At 37.7% G+C, this 15,992-nt stretch overlaps 1 protein-coding gene across 13 annotated transcripts in view; it reads right to left on the reverse strand.

Annotated features, from left to right (window-relative positions):
- Positions 1-408: 408 nt before the first annotated feature.
- The window catches only part of PPFIBP2 (PPFIA binding protein 2), a 140,317-nt gene continuing 124,733 nt past the window's right edge, over positions 409-15,992 (reverse strand). For 6 of the 13 annotated variants that reach the window (XM_039340373.1, XM_039340376.1, XM_039340386.1 and 3 more), the window contains 8 exons: positions 14,261-14,372; positions 13,742-13,830; positions 8,966-9,088; positions 8,461-8,586; positions 6,875-7,063; positions 4,758-4,931; positions 1,748-1,813; positions 410-1,418 (listed from right to left, as the gene is read on the reverse strand). In XM_039340373.1, the coding sequence (XP_039196307.1) occupies positions 1,347-1,418; positions 1,748-1,813; positions 4,758-4,931; positions 6,875-7,063; positions 8,461-8,586; positions 8,966-9,088; positions 13,742-13,830; positions 14,261-14,372 (951 nt within the window). In that variant the 3' untranslated portion in view covers positions 410-1,346. Of the gene's footprint in view, positions 1,419-1,747; positions 1,834-4,161; positions 4,932-6,874; positions 7,064-8,460; positions 8,587-8,965; positions 9,089-13,741; positions 13,831-14,260; positions 14,373-15,992 lie in introns of those variants that run through there. The other 7 variants (XM_039340375.1, XM_039340377.1, XM_039340374.1 and 4 more) reach the window with 4 other exon arrangements.

Genomic DNA, 15,992 nt, shown 5'->3' on the forward strand with positions numbered 1-15,992 from the left:
ACCCATTCATACCCTTGAATGAAGAACAGTCACCTCTAACATTTCCATAGTTTCTATCACACTACAGCAATGAAACATTATACAAATAACTAATGTAAATTGTTTGTTAACCTGTCACCACTTGGCCCGGATAACAAGGGTTCGTGTTGTAGAGCAGTGGTTCTCAACCTTTTTAATGCCGCGACCCCCAACTGGTCATAGGTCGAGGACTACTCAACCGTCGTAAGTCGAGGACTACTCAACTGGTGCAGCACCGTTTGCAGAATGGGACTTTTGGCGGGCTCAGCAGGGCAGAGACAGCCTGGACAATTCCTATTGACTTTTGAAAGCCAATAGAATTAGACTCTATTCAAGAGAGTCTATTCTATTGGCTTTCAAAAGCCAATAGAATAAAAGGGAGTAGCACAGCTAAAGAAAAGGGGAAAAAATGGCGGACTGCGTTGTTTGGCGACCCCTGTGAAATGGTCGTTCGACCCCAAATGGGGTCCCGACCCACAGGTTGAGAACCACTGTTGTAGAGTGCATGTATAGTTCAGAATTAGCAAGTGGAAGGAAGACAAGAATTATTGCAAAGAGGATAAGAATGATTTCTTCATCAACTATTGGGAGCTTCTAGTACTCGGTAGGTGATACTCATCATAGTTATTAGTCAAAGTGCTCAAGAAAACAGTGAGTGTATCAGTTGGTGGTAGCACCAGTTAACATTGTCCATCTTTGAAAATCAAACAGGAACAGACCTGGTTAATTTTTGGATGGGAGAACATCAGAGAATATAAGATTGTAGAAGCTTTAAAAAAAAATGAAGAAAAAGGCAACTTCCATACTGCTTTAAAGATAGTTGCATGGTTGAGTCTACTGAGTCATCAAGGGTTATGTTGCTCTTGATCATGACTGTCTTTTGAACCAATGAACACATTTTTAATACATCAAGGAATCACTTTCTCACTACCATAATTCAGATTCAATATACATCATTGCACAAAGTACACTAAAGAATAGCTACAGCTTTGAAATCTATTGCAGTTCCATTGCTGTGCACTATAACCAAATCTTAGAATTACAAAAGATAGAAAAATGGATCACTATTAAATTGTTCGTAGTGATTAAAACAACAGATCTTTGATTTCCAAATTTCTAGAAAAATTGCAGTTTGTTGAATGCATGATTTTACTAGCTAGACCATAGTGTTTATCTGTATATATATGTATATCCTTTAAAAGCACATTGAACATTCACATATTTTAGTGGCAAAGAAAATGATATATTTCTAGGTATAGCATCCAGCTTGTTGCATCAGTTTTCTGTCATAATAGGAGAAAGGATTTAGTGTTATTCCTGTGGCATCTTCATCTCCAGTCCTCAAAAGTCGATGTTAAAAACTGATCATTGTTCAGCATTTGATCTTGGCTTAACATTGTCTGGAAATTAAAAAACATCAAGCCATATCTAGTCAGATGCATTAGAAAGTAAGAAATGTTTTTATAATTTATGAAAGGGTTTACCCAAAATCCTTTTCTCTATCAGAAGCCTAGGCTTCTTCATTCCTCTCTTAAAGGATCCAACATTTTGAAATTAATAGTGTTTTCTTCCATTGACCTCAGTGGGAGGAAAGAAAATAAATAAGGGGAGCCTGATAGAGCGCAAGAATCCATCTCTTGCATGGGGATGGCAGCTAATATTATATATTTGCTGATTAACAATGATCAGCAATAAAACTTCTAGATGGTCCTCTTGAATTGATACATACCGTAAGGTTGTTTATTCCTCGAGACAGCTCCCCTATTTGCATCGCTGTTCCTTCTGAATGGTCCATCTGCAAAATCATTTCAGCAACTAGATGAAATTAAAGCAACCATCCAATCTTAGTCAAATCGGCATGCACAAGTTTTGGGATAGCTGAACTGTTCCACACATAAGACAGATGTCTCTGTCTTCAAGAAGTTGAAGTTAAATTACACGGTTCCCCCCCACCCCCAATACTGGAAATATTTCCAAGTTGCATGTTTTCCATAAACATATATCCCACACCACTGCATATAACAATTAGTAGGTTAATGGGACCAAAAATGAAAAGGCAATTCATTGCAACTTTTTAAAAAAGTTCTAGTTTGATACTATATTTTTAAATAAAAAGAATGCAACAGACCTGTTTTCAGTAATTCAAAAAGCTTTTCTTGATCTCATGCACAGATTCAAATGTTTATCATACTATTTTAATAGTTCAAACATTCATGTTCATTGTTTAATACATAAGATATGCATTAATATGTTCAATGCTTCATTATTCTAAAATGTATTTCAGTTTTTTATTTGGCTCCATTATTTAGTCATGGCAGTTATCACTGTAACAGAGAAAGTAGGAATATGTCCACTGTTCTTTCTCCTTTTCAACCCCACTCAACGTCCCCATTGTAAGACCTGAATTTCTGTATTCAGAAATATTCGTGGTGATGGTAGTTTGTTTCTAAACTAATTAGGCTGCCTGTCTTGTTTAGATCCATGGGAGATTAGGTGCCTAAGTACATTACAGCTAATTCTTGTGGCCTATGTTGACTTGTGTTTTTCACACTATCCTTTCCCCTTGCAAATTTTAGAAATTGACATTTATCAGCTAGCCTTACTTAGATGTGTGCCTTTTCCAAAGTTGGATTTCTTATAATCTCCCTATTCCAGATAGCCTGGGCTTTATTTTGGGTTAGACACCTTTGTCTAACCTTACAGTATTCTATATAAATCAGTCTTAAGTAACACTCAAATAGGCCTACCAGCAAATCATACAATTGACTGCATGTGTTTAAGGATTCTTTCAAGCCATAAGGGCCAGCACCTGGGGCAGCACAATTTAAGAGCATAGTTTTCCTCCCATTAAAATAAACATTTTATTTTAAGACAAGACAGTCTCATCTCTGTAATGATTTTTCTAAAGCAGTGGTTCTCAACGTTTGTGTGACGGCGACCCCCGTCACACAAACGCTATGCACATGCGCGGCGGCGCCCCCATGCGCGGCGCGCATGCGCGGCGGCGCCCCCTGAGGGGAGAAAATGGCGGATCGCCGCCTTTGGCGACCCCCGAAAAATGGTCGATCGACCCCAAATGGGGTCGCGACCCATAGGTTGAGAACCGCTGTTCTAAAGAAACAGTAGCTAGCAAACTTATATACTTATTAATATGACTCTAAGATACAGTCCATGAATGTTACTCAGCTGTATATTCCACACTGGCATTCCATACCACTCCAGCGTTCATGGATATTCAACTAAATTTTGATGACTTGTTTTAAATCAATGTTCGGACTGGAAATTTCTGGGAGTTGGAAGTCCAAACATCTTAAAGTTGCCAGGTTTGAGAAACACTGCTTTAAATGAATTGGGACAGAACAGATGGGTCTTCAAACAGTGTGGTTCCGTGGTTTCCAAACTCTAACCATGACTGTTTTAGATGGGCAGTGAAACAGCATATAACTCTAAATTACAAGTTGTCAGGAATCATAATATTTAAAACATGCAAATTCCAAGTTTAATTTTCATTTACTTTGTGGTATTACATGCATGCGTACTGAGAAGCTTTTCTGTACGAAACTGATTCCTGTAAACCAGGCAGATCCTTTATCCTGACTGAGAGGGGAGTTCTCAGTGAGTTTGAAATGAAAAGAGGCTGAGTTCAAAGTTAGGGGGCTAACAAAATGTGAGGAAAAATGTATACTTTATGAGTGTTTAATTTTAAGAAGCTCCAGGAGGAGTTAGATTGAAAGCTGTGTTCTAAAAATAAATCGAACATTAAAATAGTTCCGATTGTGTATAAATCAAACTGATCATACTGAACAAATTACATGCTTTAAACAAAATAGAAAAACAATTTCATTTTAAATGAGAGAAAAATGGAATGTGTTAGATGTAGTAAATCATGCATATGAAAAAAAACTTTTTGCAATTAATCTTGTGATGTTACCATAATTTTTCTGATCAGTTTAAACGGAGGTTTGGCTTGCTATTTTATATCTTGCAGAAAACTCCAATTGCTCCATTTTTCAGGCTTTTTAAAAACTACTTTACACATGTTTTTATGTAGTATTCCTTGGGACAGCAATTCATAAAATCAGGCTAAGTACTTTTTAAAGCATAATTCAATCACAAAAAGAATAATCACAACAAAAACAATTAGAGATTTTCACAAGTAAATATTTTATTGCTTTCTTCAAGAAACTGTATTTAGATTTTTTTTTAGAAAAGATTGATTAGGCCTATATTGTAATGTTCTATTGTATGTAACCACTATGGTGCAGACGCTGCACAATTAAAATAACATATTTTAATAAAAATATACAATCCAGCTGTGCCGTCAAGAATAAAATAGATCATTCTTACCACTGTGGACATGAAAAAGCTAATACAAAATGTTAAAAATTATTGTTGGGCATTATAAATGAAATATAAAAAGCTCTGTCCTGCCACAGCAGCTCAGAGAGCACTCATGCTCAATTTTAGATGCCTTGAATGTCAGCTACAACTGTTGTGTAAAGCTTTTTCTTTTCCTGAAAAAGGGCTTGAGAAGATGAGTAGGATGAAACAGTTGTAAATGGGGGGGAGGGGAAATTCCAAATGATATTTTAAAGATTCTTCAAGCTTCATCCTAATACATTCACTAAAGACATGCAGATGCATTATGCACTTTAGTTAAATTATAAGAAAAGGTTATCTGTAAGCTCCAGAATGCATCAAGAGGATGAAAGGTGAGTGTATCAGTCCCCTTGGCCCACCTGATCCAGTTTGTCTAATTCTTTGTCAGGGAGGGTGTTATGCACTCTATATGCACTATAGCTCTTCTGAGTGCCATTGGTTATACTTGTATCCATAGGGCAAATATAATCTGTAGATTCATCAAACTTCTTTTTTCTTAAGTTTCCAAAATGTGAAAATCCAAGTTTCTTTGGCTGTCAAGAATGAAGGGTGGGTAGGTGGGTGGAGAAAGAGAGAAAGCTTTGTCAGATAATCACTACACAGGAAACACAGAAAACACTGACAGTTAAAAATGACCCCTGCTAAATAATAACACCTTTCACAGACTTTACAAGATTAATTTGAACATTTTCATTGATTTTTCAAGTTCCTGTAGGAAATGAACAAATGCATCAAAAGGAAAGGGGAGGATTGTCTTTTGCTGAGGAGGATGGTTAGTGATGGGCTCACTGACATAATTTTTTGGACTCCGTATAGGGAAAGTAACCTGAGGTAAAATTCTTTAAAAATCAGAATGTAACTGTTACCATTTAGCAAGTAGTATTAACATATTATTCTTTAAAAGGATATGGATGATAATAGTTTGATAAAGTCTTAAAACAATTTATTCAGTGCTTACGAAGTCACAGTATTTGCAAATCCCAATATAGAATTCCAGGACTCCCTATACAAAGAATCAAAATACTAGAAGATGCTTCAGAAGCTATTTAGTCCAACTTCCTGTTAAAGGCAGATTCTCAAAGCAAGATACAACGGCAGCATCCCTCGTTGGTTACAAGAAGGCAGACTTCCCAAGAAGCCAGACAAGTCTTGAGAGAAGTGAGACTAAACTTTCTACTACTGCCATCATGTTCCTATTCAACCTTGATTCTTCTAGGTACATTAAGTTTAAGATTTTAATGCATACTTTTAAGGGCACTAATTCCCCACCAAAGAAAAACTGATCCCAGCTGCAGAATGGGTGATATGCAAAGTAGCAGAACATAAATAAATGCTTCTTTAAAGCAAACTACTCTACTCAGTGCTGAGAGACACACACAAAGGTCCATATATCATTATGGAGAGTTTTTCTTCCATACCTGCTCCCAAATATCAGACCTCTCAAGTAGCACAAAACCATAGGAGCAACAACCCAGGGTTTTTTTTTAAAAAAAACAAGCTTTAAAAAAATCTGGACAAACAAGCATTATTTCCCAAAAAAGAAAGAAAGAAAATTATCATCGCAAGTATATTGCCCCATAATGAATCCTGGTTAACATCACAGATATGACCGTCCTCCTATTATGTTCACTTAGAAATAAGCCCTACTGTCTCATCTTCTCTCTCTCTCTCTCTCTCTCTCTCTCTCTCTCTCTCTCTCTCTCTGTGTGTGTGTGTGTGTGTATGTGTGTGTGTGTGTGAGAATCAGCCTTGCATGTGTGCCTTTGAATCTGTGTGCCTTGATATAAACCCCTGCATTATTTTGGGAGAATTGTTTTGCCCTTGCCTTCTTCCTAGGGCTGAGAGGGAGTAACTGGCTCAAAGTCACCTAGCTGGCTCCTAAAGATGAAAGAGGACTAGAATTCTAGTTTTCCCACTCCAGCCCAGTCTTTAACTTATGAGACCAGACTGGCTTTAAAATTTAACCTAATATACTGAACATAAAATGAATATGTCAGATGCAACCATCAGCAGGGTAATGTTTACATCATTGTGCCCTGGCTGGAAGCTACGCTGCCTTTCTATCCCACGGATAAGTTTAAGTACAGTATTCCAGCTACTAAAGAAAGGCCTGCCATACTCTGCAGATGCAGATACTGTTGCTAGAGCCTCAAAATGGCTTAATAATTAGAGCAGGTATTCTCTTTTGAGGACACTAAATGAAATCCTCATCCTCACTTAGCCAGATTCCCCAGAGTTCTTTGAGGATGCACGCTCTTAGTGTACGAAAAGCCTCGGTTTTTTTAAATGACATGCCATTATAACAGCTCTTATTCAACTATTTCAAAAGAACTCCTACTGACCTCTCCGTGAAACTCACTCTCAAGTAGTTAACATGAAACATAAGATTGCTGCCTAAGAGATTACTGGCTTTTAAATTGTCAGCTAGGAACTTAAGCAGGATTTCTAAAGTTTGCATGGTTTTTCTATAGCCTACCCGGACTTTTGCGGTAGTAGTCAGAGCTGTATAAGCGGTGGATTCCACGATTTCCCTTTTATCTTGCTGAGCCTCTGGTCCGATGAGCACATTGAAATTTGTGGTTAAGTGGCGTCTTAGCAGAGTCTTTTGGGGTGGAATGTTGAGGAGCATTGCTAGAGTGTCTCCATTGAAACGAGGCTCCAGGATCTGTGGGAGAAACAAAGAGCATCTGTGCTGCTTGAAGTGTGGTCTCTAAGCAGCAAGGTATTCAAAGGCTATTCTGAGGATTGCCTGGTTTCATTTGCTCTGCTAATGTGGGATGTGTTACCGTATCACAGAGCCAGGAAGCGTCAGGGCTTCACATGTTAACCATTATAGTCCGTTTCTAGCAACTCTATAACATTTAACAGGAAATATAAATTTTAAAAATGCCATTTTAAGCGGCACTTCTTTGGGATATCAAACAAAAACATCTGTTTCAGATAGTTATATTGAAGTTTCAGATCTATACTGTAGGGTTAGTAGGCTCTTCCATTTCCATTTGATCACATCTCTTAATGCAAGCCATAATGACTTGGATCCTGGAGTTGTTCCTGGGATTTTGAGTCAGCAGAAACTCCCAATGTCAGGAAAAGAAATGATTAATCCCCTTTCCTCCTATATTTCCATGCTATTCTGGAGGGTGCCCCATTCAACTGCAACAAATCTGTGGGAGGGGATTGTAACAAATATATAAAAAATTCCAACTTTTCTGTCCAGCAGTGAGAACTTTGGGGAGCATAGTTTTGCTCACGGAAGCCAGGATCCAAGCCAATGTTTAAAAAGGGGTATTGGTCATTTATAACAAGCCATTGCCTCAATGGATATTATAGTCGAATGATGAAAAATAGCACAAGAGAAAGAACAGAAAACTATAAGAAGAGATGAACAGAATTAAATAGGACTATGTTTGCACACATACACACACACACACACACACATCTACATTCATAACATCTGATGTGTCATTTTTAGAGGCACAAAGGAAGAAATCAATTGTAGAAAAAGATTTAAAAGAAGGAAGAGGAGGATTATATGCTTGATATAATGTTATGAAATGTATACAGTTCCTAGACTAATGTGAGCTTGTTTAAAATAAGATAAACAATAACTGATGTCAAGAACACAATTGTTTTAAAATGCATTTGTAACTGTCCATCTTCAGTCTAAGCCACTTGAGTTTGTACTGTTGTTTAAAATGATTCACGATGAAAGATAATTTGTTCTCCCTTGCCTGGGATAGTTTATATTCATTAAGCCTCAGCCAACATTTTATCAATTGAAAGTAGTTTCTGCTCTCCAATTTATTTCATATATGAAGTGCTAATGATTTGGGTACTGGTTTATAACACAAGATGATTTATAAAATGTAAGTTAAATATTGCCAAATTTATTTTACATAAAACACTCAGAGAAAAAAATTTCCATTGTAATAAACTGACTTTCCTTTTCTTCAATCAACAAAATAGACACAAACAGTAAAAACTGAAAGCTGCTGTGTCGATAACTGTCAAGTTAATATTTCTATTGCAAAACCTAAAGGAAATTAAGCTCTTTTCTCTTACGATGAGTCCACCGTGAACGCCGCTTCCTCGAAGGTTTGGTGCATATTCTGCCAAATCTACTGATCTGAGCCATTCCATCACTCTATGATTGGACCATTGAACTACTTCTGATGATGAAACATTATTCTGTGTTGTAGGAAAAAAAAAGGCATGGTAACTACAGTAAACTACACCTAGGTGCTGCTAATAAAGTGATGCTTTCTAAATATTCAGTAATTCTTCCTTAATCTGTTTTGTAGCTTTTATTCCAATTTCTTTCTCACTTTTTCCACAAATATCCATTTGCATTTCAATCTGTAAGGTAAAAAGTAGGCCGGAATCAATCTTATACTTAGAATTGCATATAAATATGGGCCTGGCATTCATATTTCTCTGAACAGAAGCAAAAGGCAAAGAGAAATTAATAGTGAGCTTGCCTAGGAACCAAAAAGTCTGAAAGATTTCCTCACCAATGGGGATACGAGCACTGAGTCTAGGAAGCAAAAATCAATGATTTTTATCTCACCTCATCTGCTGGTCTTCTGCGTAAGCAATGCGGGTTAAAATTGTTCACGTGTAGCACGTGGATGGCACATTTAATACTGAGGTGATGCAGCTGGCTTGTGACTTTGAGGAAGAGGAGGTCATTCTGTAAAGGAAATCATTGTTTTAACAGAATAAAGCTATTAAACTTCAGAATTAGAATTTCTTAGAATTTTAAGAAACCAAGACAACACAATTTTTCTTTTCCTATTGGAGTCTGTATGTACCACCATTGTGATTTCTACTACTGTTATCAGCACACAAAGTAAGAAGGGAGGCACTGTTTCTTGTTCTGTCACCACAGAATCTTCCTCGACTGACAGCCACAACTGGAAACAGAATTTCCATTGCTAAGCAAGGCAGTTGTTAAGTGAGTCATGCCTGATTTTATGAACTTTTTTTGCAATGTTTGTTAAGCAAATCACAGGGCCGTGAAGCAAATTTGGCTTCTCCCATTGTCTTTGCTTGTTGGAAGATGGCGGGGAAGGATACAGGTGGAAGTCACATGACCCTGGGACACTGCAACAGTCGTAAACACATGCTTGCTGGCAGGTGCCTGTAAGTGCAAGGATCAATCTTAAGTCACTTTTTTCAGTACTATCGTTAACTTTGAATGGCTGCTAAACAAATGATTTTAAGCTGAGGACTATAAAATACTGGGGAGTCATCAGTTTAAGGAAGATGCAATGCTGTCTAAATGCAACTAATTAGCGGGCGATTCCCCTCTATTTTATAGAAGTTGACTGTTTCTTTTGCCTATTCTACATCTCAGTTCTGGATCCCGAAAAATCTGGTGGTTGTTTTGTTCTGTTCTATTTTGTTTACTCCTTTGTATTATGATACTGGCAGTATATATAAATACATTATGTATATATGCCCCTTTATGGATTACTGCCTTGTCGTGGCGAAGGGGCTTGCGTAACTCAATGAAGCTATAAGCTATGCCGTGCAGGGCCACCCAAGACGGACAGGTTATAGCAGAGAGTTCTGACAAAATGTGATCCACTGGAGAAGGAAATGGCAAACCACTCCAGTATCTTTGCCATGAAAACCCCATGGACAGTACTAAAAGGCAAAAAGATATGACGCTGGAAGATGAGCCCCTCAGGTCGGAAGGTGTCCAATATGCTACTGGGGAAGAGCAGAGGGCTAGTACTAGTAGCGCCAGAAAGAATGAAGCGACTGGGCCAAAGCCGAAAGGACGCTCAGCTGTGGATATATCTGGTGGTGAAAGGAAAGTCCGATGCTGTAAAGATTTTTTCTCCATAGGAACCTGGAATGTAAGATCCATGAATCAAGGCAAGCTAGACGTAGTCAAAAAAGAGATGACAAGACTGAACATCGACATCTTAGGAATCAGCGAACTAAAATGGACAGGAATGGGTGAATTTAACTCAGATGACCATCAGGTATACTACTGTGGGCAAGAATCCCTCAGAAGAAATGGAGTAGCCTTCATAGTCAATAAAAGAATAGGAAAAGCAATACTGGGATACAATCCCCAAAATGACAGAATGATCTCAATTCGAATCCAAGGCAAACCATTCAATATCACAGTAGTCCAAATCTATGCCCCAACCACTGGTGCTGAAGAGGATGAAATTGACCGGTTCTATGAAGCCCTACAGCACCTTATAGAATTAACACCAAAAAATGATGTCCTTATCATCATGGGGGATTGGAATGCTAAGGTAGGAAGCCAAAAGATAACCGGAATAACAGGCAAGTTTGGCCTTGGAGTACAAAATGAAGCAGGGCACAGGCTAATAGAATTTTGTCAAGAGAATACGATGGTCATAACAAACACTCTTTTCCAACAACCCAAGAGACGGCTCTACACATGGACATCACCAGACGGTCAACATAGAAATCAGATTGACTATGTGCTCTGCAGCCAAAGATGGAGAAGCTCTATACAGTCAGTAAAAACAAGACCAGGAGCTGACTGTGGCTCAGATCATGAGCTTCTCGTTGCAAAATTTAGGCTTAAATTGAAAAAAGTAGGGAAAAGCACTAGGCCACTCAGGTATGAACTAAATCATATTCCTGATGAATATACAGTAGAGGTGACAAATAGATTTAAGGAACTGGATCTGATAGACAGAGTGCCTGAAGAACTATGGATGGAAGTTCGCAACATTGTACAAGAGGTAGCAACTAAAACCATCCCAAAGAAAAAGAAATGCAAGAAAGCAAAATGGCTGTCTGAGGAAGCTTTGCAAATAGCTGAGGAAAGAAGGGAAGCGAAAGGCAAAGGAGAAAGAGAAAGATACACCCAATTGAATGCAGAATTCCAGAGAGTAGCTAGAAGAGATAAGAATGCCTTCTTAAATGAACAGTGCAAAGAAATAGAAGAAAACAACAGAATAGGGAGGACCAGAGATCTCTTCAAGAAAATTGGAGATATGAAGGGAACGTTTCATGCAAAGATGGGCATGATAAAGGACCAAAATGGCAGAGACCTAACAGAGGCAGAAGAGATTAAGAAGAGATGGCAAAACTACACAGAAGAACTATACAAGAATGAGCTTAACATCCCAGATAACCACAATGAGATGGTCACTGACCTCGAACCAGACATCCTAGAATGTGAAGTGAAATGGGCCTTAGAAAATCTGAGCAACAACAAAGCTAGTGGAGGTGACAGTATTCCAGCTGAGCTATTCAAAATCTTAAAAGAAGATGCAGTAAAAGTGCTACACTCAATTTGCCAGCAAATTTGGAAAACTCAACAGTGGCCACAGGATTGAAAAGGTCAGTTTACATTCCAATTCCAAAGAAAGGCAATGCCAAAGAATGTTCAAACTATCGCACCATTGCACTCATTTCACATGCTAGTAAAGTTATGCTTAAAATCCTACAAGCTAGACTCCAGCAGTATGTGGATCGAGAACTACCAGAAGTACAGGCAGGATTTCGAAGAGGCAGAGGAACTAGAGATCAAATTGCCAACATACGCTGGATCATGGAGAAAGCTAGGGAGTTCCAGAAAAACATCTACTTCTGCTTCATTGACTATGCAAAGCCTTTGATTGTGTGGATCACAACAAATTGTGGCAAGTTTTTAAAGAGATGGGAGTACCAGACCATCTCATTTGTCTCTTGAGAAACCTATATGCGGGTCAAGAAGCAACAGTGAGAACTGGACACGGAACCACTGATTGGTTCAAAATTGGAAAAGGAGTCTGGCAAGGCTGTATACTGTCGCCCTGCCTATTTAACTTATATGCAGAGCACATCATGAGAAAGGCAGGGCTAGATGAATCAAAAGTTGGAATTAAGATTGCCGGGAGAAATATCAACAACCTAAGATATGCAGATGATACCACTCTAATGGCAGAAAGTGAAGAGGAACTAAAGAGCCTCTTGATGCGGGTGAAGAAGGAGAGTGCAAAAGTTGGCTTGAAACTCAACATTAAGAAAACCAAAATCATGGCATCCGGCCCTCTCAATTCCTGGCAAATAGATGGGGAAGAAATGGAGGTAGTGACAGATTTTATTTTTCTGGGCTCCAAGATCACCTCAGATGGAGACTGCAGCCAAGAAATTAAAAGACGCTTGCTCCTGGGGAGGAAAGCTATGGCAAATCTAGACAGCATTCTAAAAAGCAGAGACATCACCCTGCCAACAAAAGTGCGCATAGTCCAGGCCATGATTTTCCCAGTTGCAATGTATGGCTGTGAAAGTTGGACCATAAGAAAGGCTGAGCGCAAAAGAATTGAGGCCTTTGAACTGTGGTGCTGGAGAAGACTCTTGCGAGTCCCTTGGACTGCAAGGCGTTCAAAACGGTCGGTCCTAGAAGAGATCAACCCCGACTGCTCTTTAGAAGGCCAGATCCTGAAGTTGAAACTCAAGTACTTTGGCCACCTAATGAGAAGGAAGGATTCACTGGAGAAGAGCCTAATGCTGGGAAAGATTGAGGGCAATAGAAGAAGGGGACGACAGAGAATGAGATGGCTGGATGGAGTCACTGAAGCAGTAGGTGTGAATTTAAATGGACTCCAGAAGATGGTAGAGGACAGGAAGACCTGGAGGAATGTTGTCCATGGGGTCGCGATGGGTCGGACACGACTTCGCAATTAACAACAACAATGTATATATGAGAGGCAGTTTGATTTAATGATTAAGGCATCAGATTAAAACAGGAGACCATGAGTTTTAGTCCCATCTCAGGCACAAGGCCATCTGGGTGACCTTGATCCAGTTACTTTCTCTTGGCCCTAGAACGCAAGCTATGGCAAACCACTGCTGAAAAACCTTGCCAACAAAACTGCAGGGACTTATCCAGGAAGCCTCTGAAAATTGGACACGGTTGAACAAAAAAAATGTACATATAGTACGCTGTTTAGATTGATCTACCATTTTAATATGGGAATAATAATTTTTATAGGATTGAGATGTATTGTAGAATGAGATTTATCCTTTTTTGTAGTATGATTTTAACAAAAACCATTCTCTTGTTTTAAGCTAGAGCAGCAATTAGTGTTAGTTTTTTTAAAAAAGAAAATGTGTGGGAGTTTCCCATTGTCATGTTTACCCTGAACATCCCAAAATGGTCTGGGTTAGCTTTCTGTCCACTCAAAGTATCTGAAAAATTAAATACTGACAATACTTGGGAATGAAAATTCTAAATATGGTTTTGAAAGAAAGGAATGCTGGGATAAAATTATTCTCTTCTGCTCCAGGTCACACATTTGAATGAAAGACAGGAACTTTTGCCAGTCCCAAATTTTGAAAATACAGATTTTAGCTACCTTACCACAGTTAGATATTGCAGCATTCTGCCATCAACTCGTGATTCATGAAACTGATCTTTGTACTGAGGTAAACCGATATCATCAAGCCATCCTGTGGAATGCACATAAATATATTTTACTGCGTAATAAAAAAACCAATTCATTAGTTCACAAGACTAAATTTCGTTTTTGCAGAAAGTTTCTTATATAACTTCCTATATTCTCTGGGGAATAATATGATTTCCATCCCTATTGTTTGTGTTCTTTCTACATATTTAATATTTTTCCCATCAAAACAGCTTTTTAAGAAATCTTCCATCTAATTTCATAGTTTATATAAAGCAATGCAATGCTTTATATGTCAAGGAAATAAAATTGAAGAAAATGAAAATAAAGCCACTTATCTCTGTAATGTTTCTAGAAATGAAATTAAAGTTGAATAGGGTTTTTTAAAAAAACACATACAAATGTCTAAATTGTAAAGTAGGCTAGAAACATAATCAATCTGTTTTTCATTTCCTTTTGCCATTTCAAATACTTACGTGTAACCCAGATATGATCTAACTGTGCAGACTTATCATCTTGTTTTGCATTTATAGCTTTGATTGCCAAAACCAATTTCTTCCTGTGTAAAGGATGCTTAATTCCTAATTCCTGTAAGGGCAAGAAGTGATGATAATTAAAACAGTACCTTTCAACTTGACACCTCTTCAAATAGATCACAATTGGAAATTTCCAAAATAATATTAAAGTTTTAATGTTTAAACCTCAAGATATCCAATTTGTTGTATGCTAGTACATGACATAAAGTTGCTAAAAAGAGTAACTGTTTTGAATAACTGAATAATTCAATATATGCATGGCTGATTTTTTTTTGGACCTATGGATCATAAATACTGTATTTCACTTTTAAGTTTAAAATATGCAGAAAAAATTATATTTGAAAAAGGGTTGTGCAAAGTATGTTTGTGTGTGTGTGTGTGTGTGTGTGTTTGTGTATAATTGTAGAGAAAAGTGAAAAAAGAAACTGAGTTTACTCTTTAAAAATCCTTATAAAAATGAACACACTAGGAAAAGCACACACAAAATATGTTTGTACTGCCTTTTACTTGGTTTTCTGTTTTGTTCTATGAAAATTCTGGCAAATCAACCCTGAACAATTGTTTTAATTCCTCCATTTCTCTATGTTGGCAACCAAATTTATATACTCTGCCTACAAAGATTTATTTATAGGTACATTACATAATTAAACCTACTTATTAATTAGAGTTGAATTAACAGTGCCTTCTATTGGATTTACAAGTCCTGTTATTTGGTTTATGTTAATAGCTATTTTAGGAATATTCATGATTCATTGCTATAAAGGGCCTTTTATTAAATGTATTTATTTATTAAATGTATTTATTTATTAAAAAAATAAAATCTTTTATTAAATGTAGAGTGGATCTATAAAATAAAATAAAAGCAGTCAAAATAATCTAAAACGCTCCCTTGAATCAGATATGCACCATTTAAACATAACTTATTCTGTCCCTCCACTAAACTTTTAGTATAGCCTCTATAAGTGACTATCCTTAAAGACAGTTTTCCCTTCTCCAAAGAATAAGGGTCTTATGTAAAGCAACCTGACAACTACTATTCATTTTCCCTGCTTAGACCTCTGCTTTATATTTTTGGGAGATAATCCAACCATACTGCTGCAGCCAGATCAAGTAACACCATGGGATATTACTTTAATATTTTCAAAATTACATATAACAGGGTTGGAAAGTACCTTGGAGATCTCCTAATCCAACCCCCTGCTCAAGCAGGAAACCTTGTATCATTTCAGACAAATGGTCGTCTAATCTCTTTTTAAAAACTTCCAGTATTGAACACCCACAACTTCTGGAGGAAGTTGTTCCGCTGATTAATTGTTCTAACTGGCAGGAAATTTCTCCTTAGTTTCAGGTTGGTTCTCTCCTTGATTAGTTTCCATCCTTTGCTTCTTGTCCTGCCTTCAGGCACTTTGGAGAATAGGCTGACTCCCTCTTCTTTATAGCAGCCCCCTAGATATTGGAACACTGCTATCATGTCCCCCCTCGTCCTTCTCTTCATTAAACTAGCCATGCCCAGTTCCTATTGCCATTCTTTATATATTTTAGCCGCCTCTTCCTCCTCCTCCTCCTCCTCCTTCTTCTGCCATATCCATTATCGGATGTTGGCGATCATGTTGGCGATCCTGTTTTAATTTTAGCCTGCAGTCCCCTAATCATCTTTGTTGCTCTTCTTTGC

The sequence above is a fragment of the Crotalus tigris genome, unplaced genomic scaffold (assembly GCF_016545835.1).
Source record: "Crotalus tigris isolate CLP2741 ecotype Arizona unplaced genomic scaffold, ASM1654583v1 scf7180000017744.3724543626:3957646, whole genome shotgun sequence".
NCBI lineage: Eukaryota > Metazoa > Chordata > Lepidosauria > Squamata > Viperidae > Crotalus > Crotalus tigris.